At 38.1% G+C, this 25,045-nt stretch overlaps 1 protein-coding gene across 2 annotated transcripts; it reads right to left on the minus strand.

The window, feature by feature from the left end:
• Positions 1-1,385: 1,385 nt before the first annotated feature.
• VPS39 (VPS39 subunit of HOPS complex) lies at positions 1,386-24,923 on the minus strand. Of its 2 annotated transcripts, XM_040557333.1 has the most exons (26): positions 24,678-24,923; positions 23,194-23,259; positions 21,775-21,839; positions 20,926-20,968; positions 20,348-20,398; positions 19,826-19,920; positions 18,493-18,591; positions 17,791-17,883; positions 16,038-16,221; positions 15,408-15,528; positions 14,930-15,050; positions 14,297-14,426; positions 13,003-13,145; positions 12,009-12,152; positions 11,320-11,461; positions 10,930-11,016; positions 9,464-9,537; positions 8,770-8,868; positions 8,382-8,499; positions 7,773-7,901; positions 7,186-7,288; positions 6,222-6,267; positions 5,477-5,626; positions 5,188-5,322; positions 4,832-4,923; positions 1,386-3,909 (listed from the first exon to the last, which is right to left on the minus strand). In XM_040557333.1, the coding sequence occupies exons 1-26, from the start codon at positions 24,748-24,750 to the stop codon at positions 3,834-3,836; spliced, it is 2,679 nt and encodes an 892-aa protein (XP_040413267.1). In that variant the 5' UTR covers positions 24,751-24,923; the 3' UTR covers positions 1,386-3,833. The 2 variants fall into 2 exon arrangements, with proteins under 2 accessions (XP_040413267.1, XP_040413268.1); XM_040557334.1 differs by lacking the exon at positions 20,348-20,398.
• Positions 24,924-25,045: the final 122 nt, after the last annotated feature.

Below are 25,045 nucleotides of genomic sequence, written 5' to 3' on the forward strand. Positions count from 1 at the left end.
CACCAGCACAGACAAACGTGATAACGTGACACATTCTCAGTAAGGTCCCATTAATTAATCATTTCCTGTCATTAGTGTCATTCACTAGCTTAGAATTTATGAAAATTAATAAAGCATCAGTGCTGGTATTTGTAGCACAAACAAGTCAGTACTAGTCAGTGAATTCACAGACTTACAGTCAACGCACAGGCTGAAAATGAATACAGTACCATTGCAAAACAGCCAGCAGTTGCTTTAAACTCCCATGTTGCATTAAATGGTATGGTAAACACAGCTGAAAAAGCAATTTCTTTGCATTTCTCCATACCATTGCACTTAAAAGTGAAGGAGGACCCTATTCAGTTATATTTATAATAGAAAAATTACAGAACCATAAGCATGATTTAACTAATATAGCTCATGAATGTAAATTACAGGAAAATTGAGGCTGCCTCATACAGTAAGCTAACATGGAAAAATCACACATTCTAACAGTTTATTACAAGCAGTATTAAAAACATCCATTTTATCTTGCGAGTGCCCAATTTTACTTAAATCAGTCTTACCTGCCTTTTCCTGAAGTTCTCTGCACTCTTCCAATGAGATCTCAGTACAAAGATTGTATGTTTATAGAATTTCTCTCTCAAGAAAAACTGAAAGCTCTTTAAACAGATACATAAGAACAGTTTTATAGTCACATATCATGCACAATGTTTGTGTACAGCTTTATCTATCTGGAGATACTGTTGACAGCCAACTTAATATCAAAAGTAGAGTTGCTCGCTTCTGTCGCTTCCTATCCAACTAAGAAAACAAGCAAAGAAAACGGCTTCAAAACATGAGAAGAGAAAGATGGCCTCACATCTGGTAATTTTATTTCTGCTAGGATTAGTATCCCCACAGTGGTAAAGGTAGATGTCTATCTACATTTCATTCAGTTAATTTTCTGTCAGCAAGTATGAACAATTAACACCATTGCTAAACAGATTATATAGTGCATAAAATGTGCATAAGTAAGGCAAGCAACCCCTTTTTGCTCCCATTAACAGCACTGAAAGGAGAGCTGCAAAGTCAGAAAAGATGAAGATTCCAAAGGACAGTATCAATTTATTTTATTTTTTTTTTTTTGTTCTCCATGGGGTGGTTTTCTACGGAAGTAACAGCATACCAATGCCTTCAACTGTCATGAAGACGACGACTCTTCCTCAGAGACTGTATCTCCTTCCTATACGATGGGAAAACTGAACATCTGTATTCCATTTCCAACACTAGGCTCGCCTATGACCTACAATTCAAGCAACTGCAAATCTGTGAACCTAAACATTTCCTGATTTGGTCACACGGAGTTCAATCACCTTCCCCCTGAAACAGCATAACACCACTCAAAAAAAACATCAATAATTTTAGTATTCTCTAATAAGTATGTATTTAATGGTATAAGACTTTCAAAAACATTATTCAAAGAATACAGAAGTGGTTTTAGTAGGATTTTGAGAACATTCACAAGCAATTTATAAACTTGTAGATCTAAAAACCAAAGTTGTGAAGTGGTAACAGCTGTCATATGACATGGCCTCATTTGGATTACACATTATTAAAGCAGGAGTGATACTGGGAGCCCCTCCATTGAGCCTGACTTCCAGGAGAAAGCGAGGACTAACATACAAAAAACAATCTAGAGCAGCCCAGAAAACTTAACCTCACAATGACTGAAACACACTGGTTCACAACATTTATTACAATCTATTGCTTTAGACAAACCTGCTGTATGGTTAAGTAAATCCAAACCACATTGCAAGAACCAACAAAAATATTACGGCACAAACCACATCCCTGTAAAAGGTATGCAAGAGAGGTGAACAGAGGCACAACCTTAACCGTGAAAGTAAGAGCACAATGAAGTTCCTCATATGTGAATACAGCTCTCCTGGTAGCAGATAACACATAAATAAAAATCATACTAACAGCACTAAACCTAAGATGGGTAAAAATCAGAGCAATATTGTTATATCTGTATACAAAGAATACAGGGCCTTGATAAATACCCTTCTGTCATTCTCAATGATCTGTAAACACAACTCTCCCAAAACATCCTCCCTCTGTACCTGAACTAGTATATAAAGATCTATACAGAATGTGCAAATTGAATATAAGCATTTTTAGGCTCTCTTCTTCAAATAGAAGAAATACAAGGTTAAAAACACCAACACCACCCATCCCCTCTTCTCAGCTTCTACAGAAAGACATCAGTAGCAATACTGCCCAAGATATCCAAATACAGAAGTAGCAAAACACTGGACCAAGAAATCCAAAGGAATGCACAGCATATAAACAATAAATATAAACACATGGAAAAACAGAAGAACAGTTATCAAGGGAAATTATTAACAGTGATAAATGAAAGTCAATTAGGACTCTTGCCAGCCTACAGCAGATTTGTTCCTAAAAACACACCCATGTAACAATGGCTTAACTAAACCTATGAAGTTAGCTGAGATCGAGTTACACCTTAGGCAGACAGGCTTTATTACTTGATCATTAAGAGGTGGTATCTGACAGTTATGTCATGCGCCATATTATTTAATCATTACATATTTATAGGTATTGCTAGACCAGAATGTTTAGAGTCAAAGATCAACTCAGTTGGGTTACTTGCTACTGCTGCCTTTTCAGTAATGATGCTCAGATTACTTCTGCACGAAACATTTTAATATCCCTAGTACCAACTTGCTAGAGATTAAAGATTTCGGAAAAAGAAGTTAGACAAAAATATTACAGCCTACAAGGAGTATGGTACAATCCAGTTTTTGTAGTTAAGACTTCTGGCCCAAGTGTAACTTAAGAACAGTACCAGCCTGTGCAGAACACAGTTGTTCTAATGCATTTAAAACAGAGAGATGTTGAAATAGTCTAGATTTTACTTCAGTGCTGGCAAGTGAACCAGGGACTGAAGAACTTTATATACACAAATTGCAAGCGTAGTCTAGAAGCTCAAGCAGTATCTGTAGTTCAATCCCTTGAAAAGTTGTTTTACAGGGTGTTCTTTGCTTTTTGGTATGAGTGCAGATGTGAACTCAGAACAGTCTCTGAACTTCCAGAGATGCTACAAGTGACCATGCAGTGCAGTGCAAACAGCACAAAAGTTAATTAAATTTACAGCTCTCAAACTAAAGTTTGTGTTTGTTTGTTTGTTTAAAAAAAAAAAAAAAAAAAAGCAGCTCACCAGTGGTATCTACTATTTGCCTGACAACCCGTTGTGGAAATTCTGTTTGTCAGAAGGTCAGGTGATAACACTGAATATCAATAAAAACATTCCTTTGGCCAGCATTTAAGTATTCCCATTACTGGGATGAAAAATAAAATTACTGTCTAGGTTGAGAAATAGGCACAGAAGCCTTCTCTATGCTGAACACCTGGTGATCTCCATGCAATGCTGATACAGCTGCAAAGACTTCAAAGGAATTTTATTTTTTTGAAGAACTATTTACATACAAGACCAAATCACAATGTTGTTACTGTAAGGAGGTAAGCTTTATAGTAAAGCTTGACTTGTGAACACCCTACAACTGTCTGATAACTCACAAGGTTGGAGTGCATTACAAAGCTCACTGCTGATCAGTTTCTATTCTTCATCTGAGAGGTCCAATGTAGTTGCCAGCACTATAATGACATGGTTAAAGTCAATTTCTAGTAAATCAATACAGCCAGATAGGTACAGTCAGTCCATAGATACAAATTACTTCTACCCAGTGTAAGAGAACCTAGAAACAAGCCTCAAAAATCTCAGAAGTATCAACTTCTTAAGCCGTCACTTCTGAATTTCATGAGTGTTGGTATTATTGACCATGACAAGGTCAGGTGTCCAATGTGTTGACTTCTTTGGAGCAGAAATAATGCACAACTATTGCATTAGGGTATCGGGCAAATGCACTGTAAAGAAACAGAACACAAAAATCAATGTAAATACGAACAGTTTTCCCAAACACACCCTTCAAAGCCTTACTGAAATTTACAGCATTAGAAAAATTCTAGACAAACCAATACAGCATACGCAAATTTTAATTCTGATACTACAAGCTACACATTAGTGACAAACTTGAATATGCACAACAGTAAGTATATTCAGACCTACATTCATTAATATGTTTTGGAAAAAGGATCATTCCCTATCATTGTGAATGCTACTGATATATCAGAATGGTTCAAATCAACAAGAATGAATAAACTGATCATGTGGCATTCCAATGGAGTTTCAAACTGAAAAAAAAATGCAAATAAAATTTATCTTCTATACCAACCCATAATTACAGAATAGGGTATAGCAGAAGAATAGTTATTGGCATACAGGTATTAAGTGAATTAGTTCTACTTTTACATATCCTAAGATCATTATTAGACTACAAGAAGTAAATCAGCTAGGGAACCACAAAGCCATATAAAGAGCGATTCCACATACATCTTCATTTGAGATTATTTACATCATCCTCAATTCTAGCTAAAAAGCAGGTAGTAGGCAGTGTTCTCACAGAACATTCCAAATTCAGTATGACAAGTGACTTTTTGCCTTCTAGAATTGCAAAGTAAGATGTCTTAAAAATTTCTCAAGGCATTTTATTCTGCTTTATTGAAAGCAGGATTAAAACTCTTGCAATAAACTTCACTGACTGAACTTAGATGTTTTCCCAGCCATCGAGTGATATATTTTTTTAATTTGAACATTCATCAAATTTCTCCCTCATACTGCTGTTCTCTCTATATATAATGCACATTGAGTTTTGCAACATTCTTACTTTAAGTATACAGATTTGTATTCAATTCTGTTTCCCAAACTCTAAGGTACATGCTCTCTTACCTGTTGCCTATCTTCTTTTTACATACAGTGCACACCTTCTCCTCTGTAATTATGCACTTCACTTGCTGATGCAAAATTCGCTCCTCCTGGACCTATAGGATGATAAAAAAAACTTTATCAAAAAGCAATGCCATGCTGCAGTTCCTTTCTAGCCTGGTGAAACTGAAAACTGTCATAACATTTGATTTTCAGTGGCTATATCTTTATTAGCAAGTTGTACTGTACACAAGAAGCAGTTCTGTAGAGCTACAGCACCATCTAGAGGACTCACACCCCATATAAGGAATAGTTAGTTTAAATATTGAACATCAGTTTTGAAACACCATTCCAATAAATGACGGATGGTGGGTACTTACCCTCAGAAATTCAGCATGGAGAAGATTCTTCAGTACTTGATTGAATCTCTTCTTTTGCGCATTTTCTTCAAGGACTTTCTCTAGGAAGATTCGAATCTCACTAATCTGTGTATTTGCTGGTAGAAGGTTTATTGCCTAAAGCAAAATAACCTTAGTTAGGAAAAATTTTAAAGGAATAGAGAACAAAATAGAACAGAACTTGACACACTTAGCTTTGACAGTGTATAGTCTGTTCACATGCCTACTCCAGTATCTTCTAACAACAGTACAGACACTGAGTCCTTGTTACCTTGGTGGTATCCAGTTTGCTGTGATGCAGCTCCAACACCTGCAGAGCAGCCTGCAGATTGGCTTGAGGCTCCAGCACTTCCATCTTGATTGGCCCTAAGCAATGAACACTAGGCGGGGAGAGATACATCCGGAGAAGAGATAGATAGACCTGTTTCACACAAAAGGAAAGCTTGTGAAACCATTGCACTCATCCACAACTGACAATACTAGTAGAACCCAGAGACAGTACTCGTGAAGTTGTACCTACTCCATTCAAAACTCTAAAATGGTCATTTAAACAGCTTTTATCTTAAAACTACAAAAAAAGAAGTACCAAAGATGTTCAAAGCCTTTTAAGACTTACATTCTATGCTCAAGTTTTTCTGTAAAAGTAGTATTTTTTAAACACACCTCCCTCATTTATCTTACATAACACACATCTTCAGAAAGCCATGTCATAGATTTTTAACTTGTGTGTAAATGTAACTGGAATAGGAACACAGTAGGTTTTCCTCTGAATTCCAAAAGAAATTTTCTACAGAATATATGCTCAATTCAAATGATATGGTAACATTCACAACAGAAAATAAAAATCAGTGAAAGCTAGTAAATCCTAACTTCCAAAAGCTTATACATAGTTTCCTGTTCACCTAAAAAAACTCCGAAGTCTACACAGAGCAAAAACTTTAAACTCCCTAACATGGCATGAACAGACTAACACATCCTCACAGAAAAGGGAATACTGTAAAGATAAAGCTACTTACATCTTTGTTGCCATCTTTGTTTCTGTCATAATGTTTATGGCAGTAGCTAGAATAGAGAAGAATTACATAAAATGTAGGGACAGTTTTGGAACCCAGAGGATCATTCCAGAGAAATTAACATTTAAATGCTTGATTGCTGAGGCCATCCACATGAGATGACCATACATCCAATTCTGATCAATTGGATCAGGTCATGCAACACTGTTTGCCTTATGTGACAATGCTGAGAAAACAGAGGTTTTGTGCAAGTTTCACACTTCCAATGAACTTACAAAGCTTTCATACAGAAACTAAATTTAATGACACTGAAAAAAATAGGAGGGGGGACAGACAATGTGATTGCATCTGAATCACAAGGAAAAGGTGTCCATTAGCGTACCACTACATACCACAGCTGAATGTCCTGTAACAGCCATTTCATGAAACTAACTTCAAAAGAAGCTATGCTGAACAGCCCCTGCTTTTCAAACACATCTGTCAGTGCTGGTTAGTTTTATTTTCAGTTAAATACTTTAGATTCACTTAGACAGTTCCCTGACACAATGGATCCATCAAAAAGATGCACCTTTACTGGAGGGCTGTGTCAAACTGAAGGTACTTAACTTTGCATCTGGGATAGTCAATCTCAATCACAAGAGAAGGGAAGCAAAGCGACATACACAAGTTCACAAACTAAAGACCAGTGGAAAGATGCATCTGACAAGGTGGAAACAAACAACTCATTAATGACAGTCATATTGCTCTAGACTAAAAGTACAGTGACAGAAAGGTAATCCTCAAGGGGATGATGTCATTATTTGTAATCAACAGATACCCGAAGAGCATGAAACTCAGGAAAACATTGAAACACAGAAGATCCTGAAGGCTTACAACACTCACTCCACATACAGCAACATTTCGCTATACAACCTATTTGCAGCACAGTGAGCAAACTAACCCTTAAAAAAAAAAAGGAAATCCTTACTCTTCAGCCATGTTGGTGTCCTTCAAAATATGAACATAAATAAACAGAGCTTGCTCGTGCTTCCCCATACGACCCAAGAGCAGAGCACGTTCTTCTAGAAGACCTAGTGAGATATCATGAAAGTCTAGTCAATAGCTGCACAGAAAAATGACAGCAAAAGGTCCATTACTTCCATTACTGACCAGATTAACAGAAGGAAGCATAAAGTGTAGTCTAAGCATAGACTCACCTTACACTGAGACTAAGTATACTATACACTAGAAACAGTAACATTTTATGAATGCTTAAGTAATCGTAGGATACAATAAACTTCAGATCTGTTGAGCTACTCAAGGTCACCTAAAATTCAGGCTAAATATGTAAGTGATAGGAGATGCCACAAGGTCTTAGGCCATCACGTAAAGGAAACCTGCAGAGACCAGAAACCCAATTCTGCCAGCAAAACCACAGCAAACATACACACTAGTGGTTTACAACAGACCTAGCCATCTTCTGTTTCCAGTTACCATAATTCTATAATAACTGAGGAAGTTTTGCTGTAAAATACAAGAAAAATGATATAGTTAGTCTATGGAAACTGAACTCACCATCAAAGGGAAAGTCACTAATTAGTCGACTAGGTTCATAACAGCTAGACTTCTCCAAAAAAAGAAGTAGTTTTTTCCGGTAATCCCCCAAGTCTCCTCCTTCCTCCCCAGCAGGCACTGGAGTTTTATCTGTATGAAATAAAGAAATATCAGCTAATGTATTACAACTATTTCACCACACTAGTACACAAAAGAAGATAGAAACAAAATTATGAGGACCTACATTCTGATGAACCTATTATATGGAATAAGAATCAAGTACACCTGAGAAACTAATTCAGCTCCCTAAAACATGTTAACCAGTGGCTGATTAGACAATACATGATTATTCAGTGCCCTCCCCCTGCCCTTAACATGCGGAATAAAGCAAGCAGTAGCTGACATTTCACCTAATCATGAACAAAGTGTAACTAGGTTCCTTAAGATTTCTAGGGAGGCAAGAAACCACACTCCCTTATAAACCCACAACTTCCGTTGTTCCAGTTCCTTCATAGCATTTAGCATATCTTCCCCTGGATATTAATAGTGCAGGCTTAGAGCAATACACTGTGAAGGCTTCCCTGCACCGTCCCATCCCCTGGTCTTCCCACCAGAAAAGGCTAAACATACCTGCAGGTAAAGAGTTGAGATATTCTTTCATTAAGCCCTGCACTTTCTCACAGTACAACTGGATCAGACAGTTGTGAAAGTCTGCACCAATTTCTTCCCAGACATGAATGATGTGTTCCTGTAAATACATGTTTAGGTTCGGTTAAAGATACTTCCTCTGGAAAGTAATTTATTAAAAGCAAGCAACAATTCCAAGCTTGCCTTTACCAAGCTCAACTTTAAGATTTCATATTTTAAGTCATATCCTGCTTGCTCTTAATTATTTTTCTCTGTACAACTTATGGCAAAGCTAAAATTCTCCAAGACAGCATCATGCTCCAACACCTTGAGAACTAAAGACTTACCTGTAATGCATACTGAACGTAATGCACTAAAACTGAGTTCTTACCAGATAAGGAATAGCCAAACTTTTAAAGTTTTCTATCAAGAAACTGAGCACTTTATCTCGTGGCAAAGCTTCCACTTCAGGGAGGTCTTCTGTAAATATCTGTAAAATAGAAATTTATTCACAGAATATATATTTTTTTCTTAAACGTTACAGTGTATTTTCTCTGAGACACTGAAGCCCAGCATATCACCACATAGGCCCAAAGAGTAAGCAGAAGTATTCCAAAAAAAAAAAAACTGAGCAGCTTATTTAGGCACCTAGAAGCTGTGTCACATCTGAAAGGGTTAACAAACAACCCCACTTCTGCCTTAGCTAACACTTATCTTTTACAGCACCCAGCACCTCCTAAATACAGGAAGTCAAAGAAAAGTTAGAAAGGCAAATTAACATTTGACATTTAAATATTAATTTAGGTTCTTTTACAAAAAGCGTGATACTTAAAAAACATTAAATGTTGTATCAAATATAAGGGTTCTTAGCTGCTTATTACAAGGTAAGGTATTCGAAGAATGGAAGAAACAGAAGAAAAACTGAAAAGCTGTCCTGCTCTATCTACTGATAAGCTTACCACACTACTGAGCACAGACAATACCATTTATACACTAAGCTGGATTTAATGTTAACACATGGATTCTTAAATCATACGCTGTACTAAGAATCTCAATGACAAGGTACCTGTTTAAGCCAAACTTACCTTCAGTCCATCTTCAGGAAAATCTCTTAGCACCCAGACAGAGTAAGAAAATACTAAGTGCAAGTTCTCTGTGCCTGGAACACAAGAATTAGCAGTGCTCAGTATTAAATTCCTGAAGATCTACCTACTCACAACACAAGCAGATGCTTTCAGAGCTAGCAAATCTTCATTTACAGAAAAACCCTTTTTTGTTTTCTCCTCTATAATCAAGGAAATCACATTCCAGGTTAAAGGCAATTTCATTACTTCGCAAACATGATTTCAAACAGGAACAAGTAATGACACTGTCAAATTCTAAGCACCACAGAATTTATAGAAGTCAGACCAAAACCTAGCTCTGTTGTCTGAATCTCTTCCCAAACATTTTCCCTTAAGAACATCAGCCATTTGTTTTTATTAGGGGAGAAAAACACTACACTTTTAATTTGTGTAATTTCCTTCAGTTTCCAGACTTTCAGTCTAATGTCTTTATAGCAAAGGGTCAAATATTTTCATAATAAGTAGTAAATGAACAGCTGACATAGGTCCATCAAGATGAATTTATCCAAATGACAATCCTTTAAAAAAAATAGAAGTTTGTTTTGTAAGGCTATAATCTGAATGTCACATATGCACCTCATTCTCTAAGAGATGAGTGGCGTTAGCAAATTACACCAGTGAAAAAGAAGTGTAACGTAAGAGACATGGCATAAGTAGGAAAGGTCTCAATATCAAGGTAAATAATGTTACCTTTGAAAAAACATGTTGCTAACGAGAGCCAGCAAGAGCTCTTGAAAGTAATAATAATAAAAATATATATATATATCAAATTTCGCCAATAATTTAAGACTAGAAAATAAATCCCTCATAAACCACTCTGGATGGTTGTGTCTGCTTTACTAGTACTGTGATACATTAGAAATAAGTACTATCATTGGATGGGAGAGGACTATTCTCATCATCAGCAAAACCAAAAACGGCCTTGGAAGTTCACAATAAATAGTCAACCAAGCAAATTGTTACTATGACGCTGTGAACAGCAACTCAAACTGTTAGGTCATAACCTAGATTTCTCTATGTACAGAAAACAAAAACTTCATAAAGGATTCTTCATCTAAGAAAAAAAAACAGCAGCTAGCAATTAGACTTTCAGCTGAAAAACCTAATCCAGAAGTCAGACTTAGTCAGTAACAGCAAATCAACACTGGAATAAAAGACAAAATACTGTGGCATATTCTCCACCAATGAATTTTTGTAATTTTTTTTTTTTTTAAATCAGAAATAAGGAATGTTTTCCATTAAGATACTTAAGTTTAAACAGGACACACCTGAAATTAATCTTTAAAGTTTGCATTATGTAAGAAAACAGACTAGATGACAGGGGTGTCCGTTAGCTTGATAGTACCTATCAAGTTGCTGAACAGTAAAATAACCAAAGCCCATGAATAGTTAACATCTTCACAGAAACAATGCTCTCCGTCATTTACCCAAATGCTGCAGATATTGCACTGTCCTCTCATGACCCTTCAAAGGTGAGTTGGCTTTCTTTGACTGATCCACCAGTACCTGTAATGCTTTCAGAAAAACAAAGAGATTAATTCCTTTGCAACCATGAGTATCATTCCAAATTGAACCAAAAAAAATATATATGTTTCACATTAGGCTACCTGAGAACAAAAAAGCTTTGTTGTAAAAATGCAGGTCAGACAGGTAATGGATTTCATCAGATTCAGTAAGACAGATTTCATCACAAGACAGACCCAGAAACAAGTTCTCTTCAGGAAAATTATCTTCAGTGGGCTGGCAATAAAGACTCAGGACTAGGAGTACATGCTCCTATCCCTTCTCTCCTCTCCCCAACCCAACATCATACCTACCTTTCTCATGCAGACCTTTCTTCTCATACAGTATTATCAGCTCACTGTATTTGTGTGCCTTCTTTAGTACATGCTCACTCTCCTCAATATGGCAGTGATTGTTCTCCAGACGTAGCAATGGTGCCACAAGTGCTACATTTGTCTGCAAGCAAAAAGGGAGCATTCAAATATACTTCTAACATGCTCCTCCTAAGCTCATAGTACACAAAGTGAATTGAAACAGAGAAATAGCATAAGAAGTGACAGCTTAACTTCTTACGTCAAGCCTCATCTTCCTTAAAAATTTCTATTCCGTAATTTGTTAGAATAGCAGAAAAACCAATACATCGGAGCTATTCCCTTTCTAGAATACAAGTCTACTTCGGAAAACATTGTTCACAAAGATCACACCCTTCTGCATTTAACAGTAAAGACAACACAATAAGCATTTCTCAAAACACGTTGACAAGGCGATGTTCTTTTGACAGAGGCAGCCACCCAAAACAGACGCAGCTGCTTTGTTTCACAAAACTGCCTCCTGACCAATGAGGAAACTAGCTAAGACCAAAGACTCCCAGACCATTTTTAGACCAAAGCGAGATGGTTGTGGGAGAATTTTGAAAGTACCTCTTTCTCCTCCTCCTCAAATTTTCCTTCTAAAATACCAATGCATTTTATAGGGATGACCTTTAAGCCAGTCAAAAACTCACATGGAGGTAACACTTCAATAGTGTGGTATCAATGATTTGTAGCAGCTTCTTTTTGGATTTGATTGTTGGTGTTCCTTCCATAAGGGGCGAAGTACTGGATTGATGGTCAGAATCATTTAGCTTCTTTACCAGTTGACTTCTTTTCTGGAGGACGTAAAATGAAATTTTAACATGGAAAGGCAATGAATTTCTCCATTCCACCCCAACAAACATATCCCACCAAGTAAAAATAAATTATATCAATTTAATAACTTATTTTATCAATCGGTTCCTAAAGAATTTTTATTATTTCTAACTATTCAACACGTTTCCCACATCATTTAGGTGTGTACATTTGTTTTGCAAATTTATACTTTCGTAAGATGTCTGAAGTCTCGAGAAAATCATCAGAAGGAAACAGTTAACTTGAACAGAGACATTTTAGAGAAATCAGTAGGCATTTAAAACATTTGGAGGACAATCTACAATTTGAATCACTATATGCAAAAAATATGCTCCTTAAAATACAAGCTTACTTTGTCTCGTAAGAATAGCAACAGAACAGTTCAGAGTCCAGTTGCAAGAAAATGACAGGAAGCTATTGTACCCACTACCTCCTGTTCCACTTTTTAATTCATGATTTTGACCCATCTCCTGGACAGAGTGCCCTCCATAAAATAGTCATAAAAAAAGAAAAAAGATGAAGAGCCCAAGTCCTTTTTGAAAGGCTACTGAAAATAAAATACTAGACTCACATTTGGATCTAGCCCATGAGTAAGTTTTACCCAGACCTCACAAAAGTCACGTCTCTCACATATCTGTGTAATGTCTCACATCTTCCAATTTCCCCACTTTTTCAGGGCCTGCTGCCATAGAATTTCCAGCCATGAAGATAGCCTATTAAGGCTAGCCTGACAGAGCTGGAGTAGGCAAACTGCTTCCTGCACAAAGCTACCCAAGCAAATACACTACACCTGAACAACCCTGCTCTAAGAACAGATATAGGAGCACTCACTTGAGTTAGGTAGTCTATCAGAGCTAAATGTGCCTTCTCCAACTCTGCCCCAGAGAGCCCTGGCAGGGGGTTGGGATACTGTAGCTGTTTCCTGTAATCTGTGGGCAGGAGGTCAGGATACAGACCCATCACATGAGTGGGATCTAAGCAAAAAATAACTAGTATTAGTAATCATTCATAACATACTATTTTTGCCAACTCTTAAACATAACTTGGCCTTTGAGTACAGTTAGCTTTCCAACAGAGTTGTTTGTTGTCAACTTGCAGTCCACAAGGTTTCAGGTAATACAACTTGTTTATTATAAAAAATAAGCTAAAAAGGCAAAAGCAGCATGAGAAAGACTGTTTTAAAGTCCAAGAAGAACAAGTTTCAACCTGTGCTCTTGGCACACACTGAAGACAATCCATTATAATCCTTTTACTGCTCTTCTTGCAGAATCCCAGCACTAACAACTCTGACAGTAGGACAGGATTTCTAGGAACAAGCAATGTTTTAAGAAAAGATTTACTGGGCTTTCGAAACATGAACTGAATAGCACTGTCTGCACTAATGAGCATCCATTTTCGTGGAGTTTAAACAAATTCAGAATTACTGTCCTCTAATTTATGCTCCAAGTATTTCAAGTTCTAAGTCCTTCTCTTCCACTGTAGTTTTCAAAACTAAGTATGATGTTAAATATCACCAAGGAACGTAAAAGTTCTAGATTTAAATGCACAAGGGATGTGCTGTCAACAAAGAATATCAGTCTTAAGCACTATTCTATGGTACAGTCCAATCTTCAGGTGGTCTTCCAATCAGTACAAACCAGAGGAATAGCAGAGGCTATTTTGACTTCCAAAATAACAGAAAAGTTTCCTGGCTTTGGTAGCTTAGTCCATTAAACAGGAAACAGGGCTGAGGGTCCTCGTCATGGTCAGAGAACAAGGTGTAGCAGATCTACAGAAGTTCCTCATTTTCCTTTCCAAAATACAAGACGACTTTTGACAGCTGTTGAAACCCTAAGCTTTAAGGGTCTGTACATACCATATACATTGCAGAAAAGGTTACCAAACAACTACACCCTGCACAAAGGGCACATTCATGTTTTACGTTAATTAACTTCAGTTACTTTAAGTCAAATACTATATCCAGTATAAGAGGCAAAACAGCTGCATAGGCTACTTTCCATTCAAAATGAGACTGGTTTGCACAAGACGACACTATTTTAAAACAGAACTGAAACACACAATGATCTTCGAGCTTCATTTCATCTCTCCTAACCAAAGTAATCTTAAGGCCAACCCAAGCATTTACCTGTACCAAGTTTGGCGAAAACTTGCATGGATTCATCAAAGCGCTTCTGACAGAAGAGGTTGAAGGCAAAGAGGTTCTTGATGTGGTGTATTTGTTGTCTCTTCTCACTATCTGAATCATCTTTCATTTCCTACACACAGATTGATAAACATTAAAAACTTTGGGGCATCACAAACGATAAGAAAAGCTCTAGATAAATAACAGAAGTATTATCTTTTGGAGAGATTATGAAATCTAGAAGCCTGCCGTATTCAGAGAAGGATAACCTTCCAAAGTGAACACCTCTGATACTGATTCTCATGTGCTACATTTATTGTGTCTCTGAGATAACCTGAAAGGTTTGAAAGCTATTTCTGGTTATCTAAATACTTGCTATATCATAGCAAGTCCGTCACCATTCATTTACCTTTTCAATTTTTTTTCCAGTTAGCAATACAAAATGCAATTAATTCATTTTAGTGTAGCTCTAGGGAAGTTTTTGGAAACCAGAAAAACCTACAACCGTAAGAGCAATGTAATTAAACATACCGCTTTGGCATCTCTAAGAATTTACTGTTTCAGGAGTAACACAGATAACTATTACAATAATTCCCAGTCATTTCACTTCAAACCCAAGGAATTTTGAGTACTTACTGCCAACTGCAAAGCCAATTCAAATTGTTTATCCTGAAGAAGTTGCTGGATCTGTGTGGCTATGGACACTGGGATGAGTCGCCAAACAAAGTGATTACTTGCCACGTATATAATATTTGTCCTGCAAAGAAGTCAAAAGGTCAGTTACCAAGTTCCAGCACTGAGAAAGGAGCAACACTCATACAAACAATCCTGGTTAATACATGCACGTATCAATCAGATACAAAGGCAACTTAAGCAATATTGCAGAGCAGAACGGAGCAGAAATATCTCCGGTAATCAGATATTCACAAAGATGCCCAACTCTACCATAAGCTCCTTAAAGTACAGCACCCATCTTTCTGTTCATAAACAACAACAGACTGCTTCAATGCTGCTACTCAAGCCAGGGGAGTCAGAAGAGCTCCTATCCCAGTTTTTCAGCATGCTACCATACATACAGACAGCTCAACAAAAGCAATCACGCTCTACTTAGTACCCTCCAGAGGTGATGAAGCGTGGTCTCTGTAGCTCAATACTCTGTACAAGCAGTCGGGGTTCAAATGTGCGGATCTCCACATACCTTGGCAGAACAGCAATGATGTAGGGAGGCTGGTGCTCTATTTGCAAAACAGGTGAAAACATAAGTTAATTGTTCTCTCTTGAAACAAAGCAAGGCTTCCTTTTTTTTTTTTTTTCCTCTTCTTGAAATGCATGCCTTTTTTACTTATTAACAACAGAAGTCAATGCCCAAGGCTGACAGCAAGTTGCTAACAAGGCTTTTTGTTCATCTTTCAAGATACAGAATTTCTGTGGCACTCAGGTACCCACAAAAACTACAATGCTTTAACACATTGCCTTCCATTTCAAATCTTGTCCCCGTACAGGAATAGGCAATAATGCCTGTTTTTCAAGAAGGAATCAGGCAAGCAGACTAGAAGCAAAGAAGGGGAAGAAACAAAAATAAAGAAATGGAACTCTCCACAGCTGGAAAGTACAATTTGAAATACTTTAGAAACAAGCTGTCACACTCCAAACCCAGCCAGTTTCTAAACACCAGGAACGCAACAATTTTATCGCTTCCAAAGCAGTAAAGAGACAAATAAAAAAATTTACTGTTAATTCTCACCCATGGCTATAGGAATATCTGTCCAATTCAAGGCACATTTCTGGGTACAGATCCCTTCTTCATTGAGCACAACAGTTAGATCATCTTGGCCAACTGCAACTTTTCCATCTGCTACAGGGGCAACCAGTGGTTCCAACTGCTTCCCTGTTGGAAACAGTTCTTTGATGGATCCTTTTCCATCCACCTAGGATAATAAAGAAAACAGAAAATACGTTGTTAAAAATAACTATTTCAAACATGCAGAAAAGTAAGTATCTGAAAGTAAAAAAAATCCATACCTAGTAGAAAGATTCAGAACCCAGATTAAACACTAACAGGACAATTGCGATTTTAAATGCTAGCAACAGTATTTTCTGCATATCAACACTTCTCTTGCTTGTACATCATTTAGAAATAAAGAATTACTGCTCTTGTGTCTGAGGTGACATATCCCTATTACTATGGCAGTAGCTGAGCACAGAGATTATAAAGGCAGATAAAATGTCTAGCATCACTAAACATCACTAAGAGGGTCCAAACACCTCTTGGAGTAACTGCAAGATTTAATTTGGGCCAAAACTTTAACATTGTTTGATTTCTAGCATGAGTAAACACTGCCACATAAGAAACAAACTAAAAGTAAAGTAAACTCCCCAGCCTTTTTCCCTGCCCTAGCTTCTCATTCTTGTGGCCACACACTGTCCAGGGAACTGAACTCAACCACACCGCCACACACACACACAAAACTAAAAGAAACAAACAAAAAATCAGAGGTGTTTCATAAGTTGATCTAACAACTCACTGCTGCCAAAATGGAGAATCTTACTCCCTCAACTCCAGCTACATGTTCCTGTTGCTTCCCTTGCATTACAAGTCAAGCACTCTTATAAAAATCACCAGCTAGCCAGCAGAAAACAATTCCATAAAAGCACGACTATTTTTAATGCATATTTGGTGAAATGAAGCTATTCAGTGATGGGCTGGACAAGTACCAGATCCAACCCAAAGTGGACACTTGGACAGCAATTCTCTACTCTGGTTCCTTGAGCAGCTGCACAAACATTTGTACCACTAAAACAGCAGGAATCAAAATCTACAAGAGGGATACAGAAATGCACCACTTCCAATAGCAGTAACAGCTTTAAATGACTGTAAAATTACCGCACCGTTTTCCCATCAACTAAAAAACAGAGTTGCCACTGTACATATGGTACACCTCATCCTCATCTCATTTTCCTGTAATATAAGCAGAAGCCAATTTTAAAGGCAAAAAAGTGAATCGACTATAGCTATCATATGAAGCTTAAGTGGAGACTATAACACTAAATTAACAACAGTAAATTTAGACACTTTCAAACAGAAGCTGCCACAGTTCAGCAAGAGAATCAAAAAAAAAAAGGTAAGTTGCTCTTTGTCCCAGACAAGAAATTATTTGTCTTTCAGTCATTTTAGAGTTAAGTCCTTTCTTAAAACACTAGATAAAATGCTTACAAAGACTGCTGCCCAACCAAAACATCTTTTCTGATGTCTTTTTTTCTGCAAGAGCTTCAAACACTACATCCAACAGTGATAAAGCAAATATCACTTCCTGACAAAACCTCAGTTTAAAGAGGACATATTTAGATTTACCTTTCCAAAATCACATAAAACAGGAACACCAAACACTATTTTTCATATAGTCTACCAGCTAAATTCTTGAGCGTAGGAGCACCCTACATAGTGCCTACTGCTATTCAAATCTCCTTAAATATCATATTCTAAAACCCATTCTTACCCGTATCAGATAATAGTCCCTCTTGAAACCTACGCAGATAGAGTTTTCACACCAGGCCATAGACTTGGGTACATCAGGTACACTGAAGTCCCCCTGGGGAAAACAAGTCAAAATGGTAGTTACAAGAGAAAATCAAGTGACAGAGTGTAACAGACAGTACTGTTGTTGACATCGTGTTCTCCAGCACACGTACACCAGACTTCTGCTGGTCAAGGAATAACAGTATTCAACTAACAGGCCAAATTCACACAGAAAAAAAGCATGCTGCAAGTCAGCTCTGTAAATGCTAGAAAAGCAGCATAGCTGAATAAGCAGTAGAAATATTTAAAGAATTATCACTGTGGTATTCAGAAGTGCAGTTCTCTGCGCTTGTTGTCAGCAACTACCTTCTGACTTAGGACCCACTTCCATAGTGGTATTGACAGGTATATATTTATAAAGGCTGCTTGCTAATGCATTTCACTAACTTACAAGCACACTATAGAACACAGCCTTTGACTTACTTCATGAAACTGCATTAATGCCATCAACTGTGACTTAAATCCTGTATTTGTACTTCTACATGCTGCTGTTTTGTTAAATCACTGCAAAACCAACAGGACTCAATGCTCTAGAAGTCAGTAGTGCCTCTAATAGGGATTCCACAAAAAGTAGTAGAGTCCCTGCTGAAGCATGCTAGACTATAGAAACAGTCCAACTCACCTGTAGTTCATGGAACTCTCTGTCCTTCCAAAAATAAAGTTGTAGCTTCTTCCTCACTGCCACACACATTCTCAGCACCTCTTCCCCTGTATCTGAATGCTGTGAAAATAGAGACCTAAACTCTTTAATACTAGAAGGCACAGAAGATAACATAAATCCCAATGAATCCTCAGTGGCAGCAAGGCCGTCAGCTGACAAGTGGCTTTGTTCATCCACCCCAGAAAGGGATTCCCTAAACTTGGAAACACAGAGAGAAGGCAAGCAGGGTATCTGAGAATGAACTTTGGTTAGATGGCAGGAACTGTGACACCAAGGAAATACAAGAATAAAAAAAATAAAAAGAGCATGGAAGACAGGCACATGCAAACAGAAGATAGGTCGAAAGCTATCAGCCCAGCCCTGAAGACCAGGATAAACAGCTTGAACTCCGTGCAGTATAGCAAAGGGGAGGAAATGGAACAATGCAAAGAATGTGTTACACTGATAAAAACATTAATAGCTATCTTTTATATTCCACCCTGACAGAAGTTTCCTGACAAGAAACACTAGCAAAGTTAAGTGCCTATACACACAAACAGTAAGGCACTTCGGAATGACCAGATTTAAATGTGCTTCAAAAGACATCACTAGTTTTAACACCTAGGAAGCTCTAAGTACTTACTAGAAAATACTTAATACTAGGCTTCCCATGGTGCAAAGAGATAAAAGTACTGATGAAGAGCACTAACCCACATCTTCTGATTATAAGCAAGATTTCTCAATAATACAAGTAGGCTGAGAAAGTCAGTTAGATAAAAATAAGTCACTCAATTAACAATAACACATTAACAGAGAATAGCTGTACCTCATCAAACCATTTTATGGCCTGAATCTACCATAACTGCCCTGGGAGTCCTTGGGCCAATGCAGCTTAACCAACAAAAATGCAATAAATATAGTGATGGAGATCCTTGCTGTAGGGACCACTGTGACCTAGTTCAACAACAATTTAAGGGATGGGAATGGGTTTTATATTCAAGAGGACCCTTCGAAAAAAGGGCACCTTCAAACTTACCACAGGATAAAAATGCCTTCAAGTTTTCTATTAGGAGGTTCAAGGCTACAAGCACAACAGACATAGGAAGATACATAACAGAACACAGGAGGAAGGTTATGGGGCCTCCATTCATTGCCTTAAGGAAAGCTTCAACATCTGTTACATATTTATTTTAAGAAGCACCAAGGAGCTTGTAAGTTACACAAAATTAATGAACGAAATCTATACAGCAACATAAAAAGGTACCCTTATTACAAAGCGGTAAGGACATCTGTGCCCCTGTGTTCATCCTCTTACCTGAAGATCACAAGTGAAGAGAGATGCACCTTTTGCCTTGGAAACTGTAGTGATTTGTTGAAATGTCAACAGGTCATGGACATAAATGTTATTTTCTGTTTTAAACAAAATTCCAATTATTTTTCAATATTTAACACACATTGAGCTCATTGCTTATTCAAACAAATTATCACAGTTTATGTTTACATAAAAAGAAGAACTTGTGAGAGAAATTAAGAGCTCCAAGAAAGGAAAAGCAACGTTTTCCCAAAAACTGAAAAGTGCTGAGGCACAGAAAGACAAGCCAGAAAGACATGCAGAAGAGAAGACTAACACCAACTCTGCTAAAATTACACAAAGGAACTGAGAACAGGTGCTAAGCAAGCAGAGGAAGCGAGAGTGGGAGACAGCAAACAGACCAGACTAGAGCAAGTTCATGATGGGAGATTGTATGAACAAAGACCATTTTGAACTGGCTCCTGAAATTAGTAGGAAGTGAGTAGTTGCAAATGGAGGATGCTGTGGTCAAGTTTTTGTACGCACGAGGACGCAGGCAGCAGAAATCTACGCATGCTGGAGTCAGAAGAGCCGGGACTTGGAGACCATAAAGAAGGGAGTAGCAACATAAGCAAAAAAAGACATAGGAAGATCATAAGGATAAACAGAAGCCAAAGACAAGCAAATTTAGATCTTCCAAAGGAGAGTAAAAGATCACTATATAATAAACTGAATTTGGTGCAATACATCTCAGGTAATTTTCATACAGAAACAAGTTTGGACAACACAAGTTTTAGCACCTATCATATCTATGTGTACATATATGCCAATATATACAATTTTTATATATATACACACACACACAATGTAGTGTATATTTTTTTTCATTTTTAACCACAAAAGTTGTTGTTAATACTTTGTTCTCCAAGCTGGCTTGCAACAAGCAAAGCTGCTTCTCATTCTAAGCTGCATAATGCTTCCTCTGCAAGGTGAAAAAGCCTGAATACCAGACAATGACTTTCCAACAACTGGAGTACTATGCACGTGCAGAAGGAGTGCAATTGTTTGGCCATATGTTGCAACAACAAGAGCTCACTAAATATTACAACCTTTTCTTTACTTACCTAACAGACTGACCAGAATTTTAAACTGAGAAACAACATGAATCTGAAAGAAAAAATTCTAATTAGTGGTTCCATTCATACACTAAACCTCTGAACAAAGCCTGATTATAGATTAAGAAAATACATCTTGTGTACTCTCAAAATAATTAAAACAGCAAGGCAGCTATCTATGCACAACCTTCCTCCTAGATTACTGCAGCCCCTTTCACTTACACACAATTTTTCAAGTAGCACATAGAGCTTCCAACCTAAGCTAATAGAAAACGTTGTAGTACATAGTACATTACTAGTACAGGTGTACCTCCGAACACGTGCACAAGCATTGCGGCAAGAGGCTGCATAATCTTTTTTGATATAAATCCTCTCCTGAGTATCAATGTAATCAATGAGCCAAGTTCTTCCAAAAAAAAAAATAATAATCAAATAGAGGTAAGACTGGCAGTAGATAATCAGATACTTCAGTTCTAAATTCCAGTAACAGGAATTATAATCACATTGCCACATTTCATTCAAGAGTCAAATTAAGTATTGCAGTCTGTTGGTATATTAAAATAAATTTTATAAATATTCTCAGTCAGAGTAGATGAAGATTTACTGCAAACAACAGCATTTCCATAAAAGCGAGAAATAAACCCCTACATCCTAATATTTCTGTTCTAACAAACAAACCAAGCATATTGCTATTATGGGAAGACAGTGGGCAAAAACACCAGGCTGTGCTGCCCCTAGAAGAATCTACATTTTCAGGATTTTTTTTTAAGCTTCGCACAGATTCAAGTCATACATTTGAGATTTTATTTCTTGACTGAAAACACTGGAAAACTTTTCCAAGAAAATGTTATTTCCTACCTGCTGAATCTTTTTTGAGAAGTTCTTGTTGGATTTCTCTAGTGTCACTTCAAATCTATTGCAACCTACCAAAAAGATTTAAGATAGTATGTAAACTGAAGTTGCCCTTAAATTTACGACTGAATAAAATCTCACACTGAATAGATCACAAAGAATTATGAAAGTAAACTTGGCCACGTGAAGAATAACTCTTCTAAATATCTGGGCTATCTTTAACTTAACAGCTAAATGCATCAGAAGGTCTTCTACACAATCAGGTGAAAATTTAAATTATGCTACCTGTGCTTGCCTGAGAACCTCATCAACAGTTATGTTTTTGCCTTGCTGGGATTTTAGGTTACAAAATTTATTTTATTATTTTTTTTTGGAAACCCATAGATACAAAGATACCCATAAAAGAATGTATCCACACCAATCAAGTATCAGAAACTTAAAATGCTAGGGAACACATCACTGCAAAGTAGACAAGGAATAAACATTACACCACAAGGGTTTAAAAGGAGTTTTATGGATAAAGACTTACAGACACTTTCTGATGATAAAACCTCTCCTGGCACTGATGCAAAAAAGGGGGAGAAATTTACCACGTGAGATAAGACACTAGCAACTCAAGACTAGCACGTTCTGATTGGAATAGATGGCCTACAAGTTTCCGAAAAAACAATCTGAACTCAGTCTCAAGAATCCAAGTAGCTACAAATGAATATCTTTCCAAGAGCTGATGAACTTCGAAGGAGATGTTTGTTTTCTTCCTCTGCTGTCCCACACTAGACTACATTACTGTGTTCAATAACACGAGTTTCTAAATAATAGCAGATATTGCAAAATACAAATCCATCCAGTGAAAATCAATTTTAATTAAATTTCAGATAGAACAGTGCTTTTTGTTGCATCTCCAGAATAGACTATGAACACTTATAACTGTCTAAGAGAGAGAAAGAAGAGTAAATATACAACAGAAATAGTTAGGAGGGCTCCTTCTCTCCCATCCCATGATGCTGATGGGCCCACTGAATAAAGCTGCTCTTTCATTCGTTTACTAATCCAGTCTTTTATTAACAGATAACAAGCATTAGACTTCTGACTACTAGCACACTGTCTGCTTCTCTGCATGTTCATGCACAATGAGTACTGTATTCACAGAAACTACACTAACTTCCTGCAAAGAGAAGGTCCAGAGACGTTATACGAAGTATTCTTTAACACAGGCAACAGGATAATAGTACCAGCTATCCTTCTCAAACACCTTATAAATGGTATGTACACTTCTATCAAAGATCCCATGCAAATATTCTTTAAACTCTAGGTAGGAAAAATCAGCAATTGAACGTATTTGTGGTAACATTACAGCAACATCTGAAGTGCATGAAATAAAATTAAAATAATAAACTTTTCGTGACATACTTAAAATCAACTTACCCAGGTCTTTCTTGATCCTGTAAAGAAGAAGATGCCCTTGTTTGGTACCAACAAGGAGCCACTCTTCTAAAAAGAGTAGAAAGAAAAGAGTCTAATCAGTACCAGCAAAGACTTTGTTGGCTAAGCAGTGTTTATCAAAGCACCTGGAAACGTGGTTCAAAAGCCAAAGAGGACTTCATGTGGTGACTGCACACAAGTCTCCCACCATCTCGCTGGTGCTAGTGATAGATAGATAGCAGCTTACATTCTCAGGAGATGATGGACAAAAATCAAACAGTAAAACAGAGGCTGCAGCCAAGACATCACATCCTGCTTATTCATATGACTGTGAAAATAAAAGCAATTGCATCTTTTGTACAATCAAGAGAGGAAATAATCTATTCTTCAGACATAGTCCCAGAGTGGAACACTGCTACATAACGGAGAAAAATTGTCAGGAAGACAAACAAAGATTTCTGTCTTTTTTTTTTTTTTTTAAGAATTAAATTTTTTATAACAACTTTCTGAAATAGTCAGCTATGCCTGAAGCAACTGTAGTGGCTTTGCTTAAAATGCATTTGAATTGCTTGGACAACCAACAGTCACGTTAAGATTTACAAAAGAGAACCGAACCCATTTAGATACAAACTCTGGCAGTTTCAGACTTGGAATTTACAGCATTTACAGCATGCAAAAGGCATAATATCTTTACCAGGTCTCAAAATCTGACTGAAAATTTTCCTCCTTGCTTAAGATCATGTAGGAAAAAAGTACATACAAATATTTCTTTCTACAGCTAGTATCTCCTCACTACCAAAGATACTTGTATTTTAATTAAGTTTTGTTTCCTGCAAGCCCTCCCTTCCATTAGTTGAGGGAAGGGTTTTAAAGCCAAAATTAAACCTTTTTGTGCAACCATGCTGTCACGGGCCTGTGGGTTTTGGTTCCTTTCTACTTTGGCAAAATAAGTGCTTTCAAAGAGATAAAGTTTAAAACCTCAACGCAAAAAATAAATGATCTCCGCGTCTCCTCTACTACATAACTCCAAACAACTCATGCTCCAACATGGCAGCTTTATTAACGTTACAGTGTTCCTCAGACAGATGAAAGGATGACGATTCCACAACGTGTGGGGGTTTTTATTTCCAGTTTTGTCCCACCGTGGCACATCTGCTGGAAACTGCTCAAGCGCTTGGAGAAGCCTCAGCACTGCGCGCAGACCGGTCGGTGCCATCACCTGACTAACAAACACCTCACCCGACAGGCCCCACACCACAATCCCTACATTTACAGAACACTAACGCACACAAACGGGCTCTAAAATCAAGCTTTCAACGCCTTTACGAGATAAAAATCAGGCGAAATATAGACTACGGCTTTTCTTCAGAGCCGAAGCGGCCGCGCTTCCCGCAACCCGAGCCTGCCGACGGCAGACGCCCCACCGCCGCGGCCCCAAGGAAGGAGGGCTGGTGGGGTTTTGGCCCGGGAAGTCGGGGGAGGCTCACCCCAGGCCGCCAGGCAGTCGATCTGCAGCGGCAGCTTCTCCAGGATCGGCACATGCTCGAACGCGTCGTGCATGGCGGCGGCGACGGCTCGGCTGGGCCCGGCTGCCGCAGCGCCCGCCGACCGGGAGCTGGTGGGGGCCGTACGGGGTTCCCCCTTCTCCGACGCGTCCCCAGAGGTAGGTCCGCCGCCGCCACGGCCGGCGGCCCGCAGCTCCCCGCCCTTCCCGGCAGCCTCCGCCGCCGCCGCTTCCGTGCCGGGGCTCCTCCCGCCCGCCGCGGCCCGCCCCGGCCCGGCCCCGCCATGGCAGCCGCACGCGCAGCCGCTGAGGGGAGCCGCACCAGCGGTGCGCAGCTGGGGCCACACCGAA

This window comes from Cygnus olor, chromosome 5 (assembly GCF_009769625.2).
Source record: "Cygnus olor isolate bCygOlo1 chromosome 5, bCygOlo1.pri.v2, whole genome shotgun sequence".
NCBI lineage: Eukaryota > Metazoa > Chordata > Aves > Anseriformes > Anatidae > Cygnus > Cygnus olor.

Excerpts from the sequence above, each read along its gene's own strand:
- VPS39 (XM_040557333.1), bottom strand. The coding sequence starts at position 24,750 with ATGCACGACGCGTTCGAGCATGTGCCGATCCTGGAGAAGCTGCCGCTG. Across the intron at positions 20,399-20,925 it reads AATTCTGGTCAGTCTGTTAG|TCCCGGCTCTTCTGACTCCA; the intron begins GTAAGTAAAGAA and ends ATGGTCTCCAAG. Across the intron at positions 6,268-7,185 it reads GACACCAACATGGCTGAAGA|CTACTGCCATAAACATTATG; the intron begins GTAAGGATTTCC and ends TCTCTATTCTAG.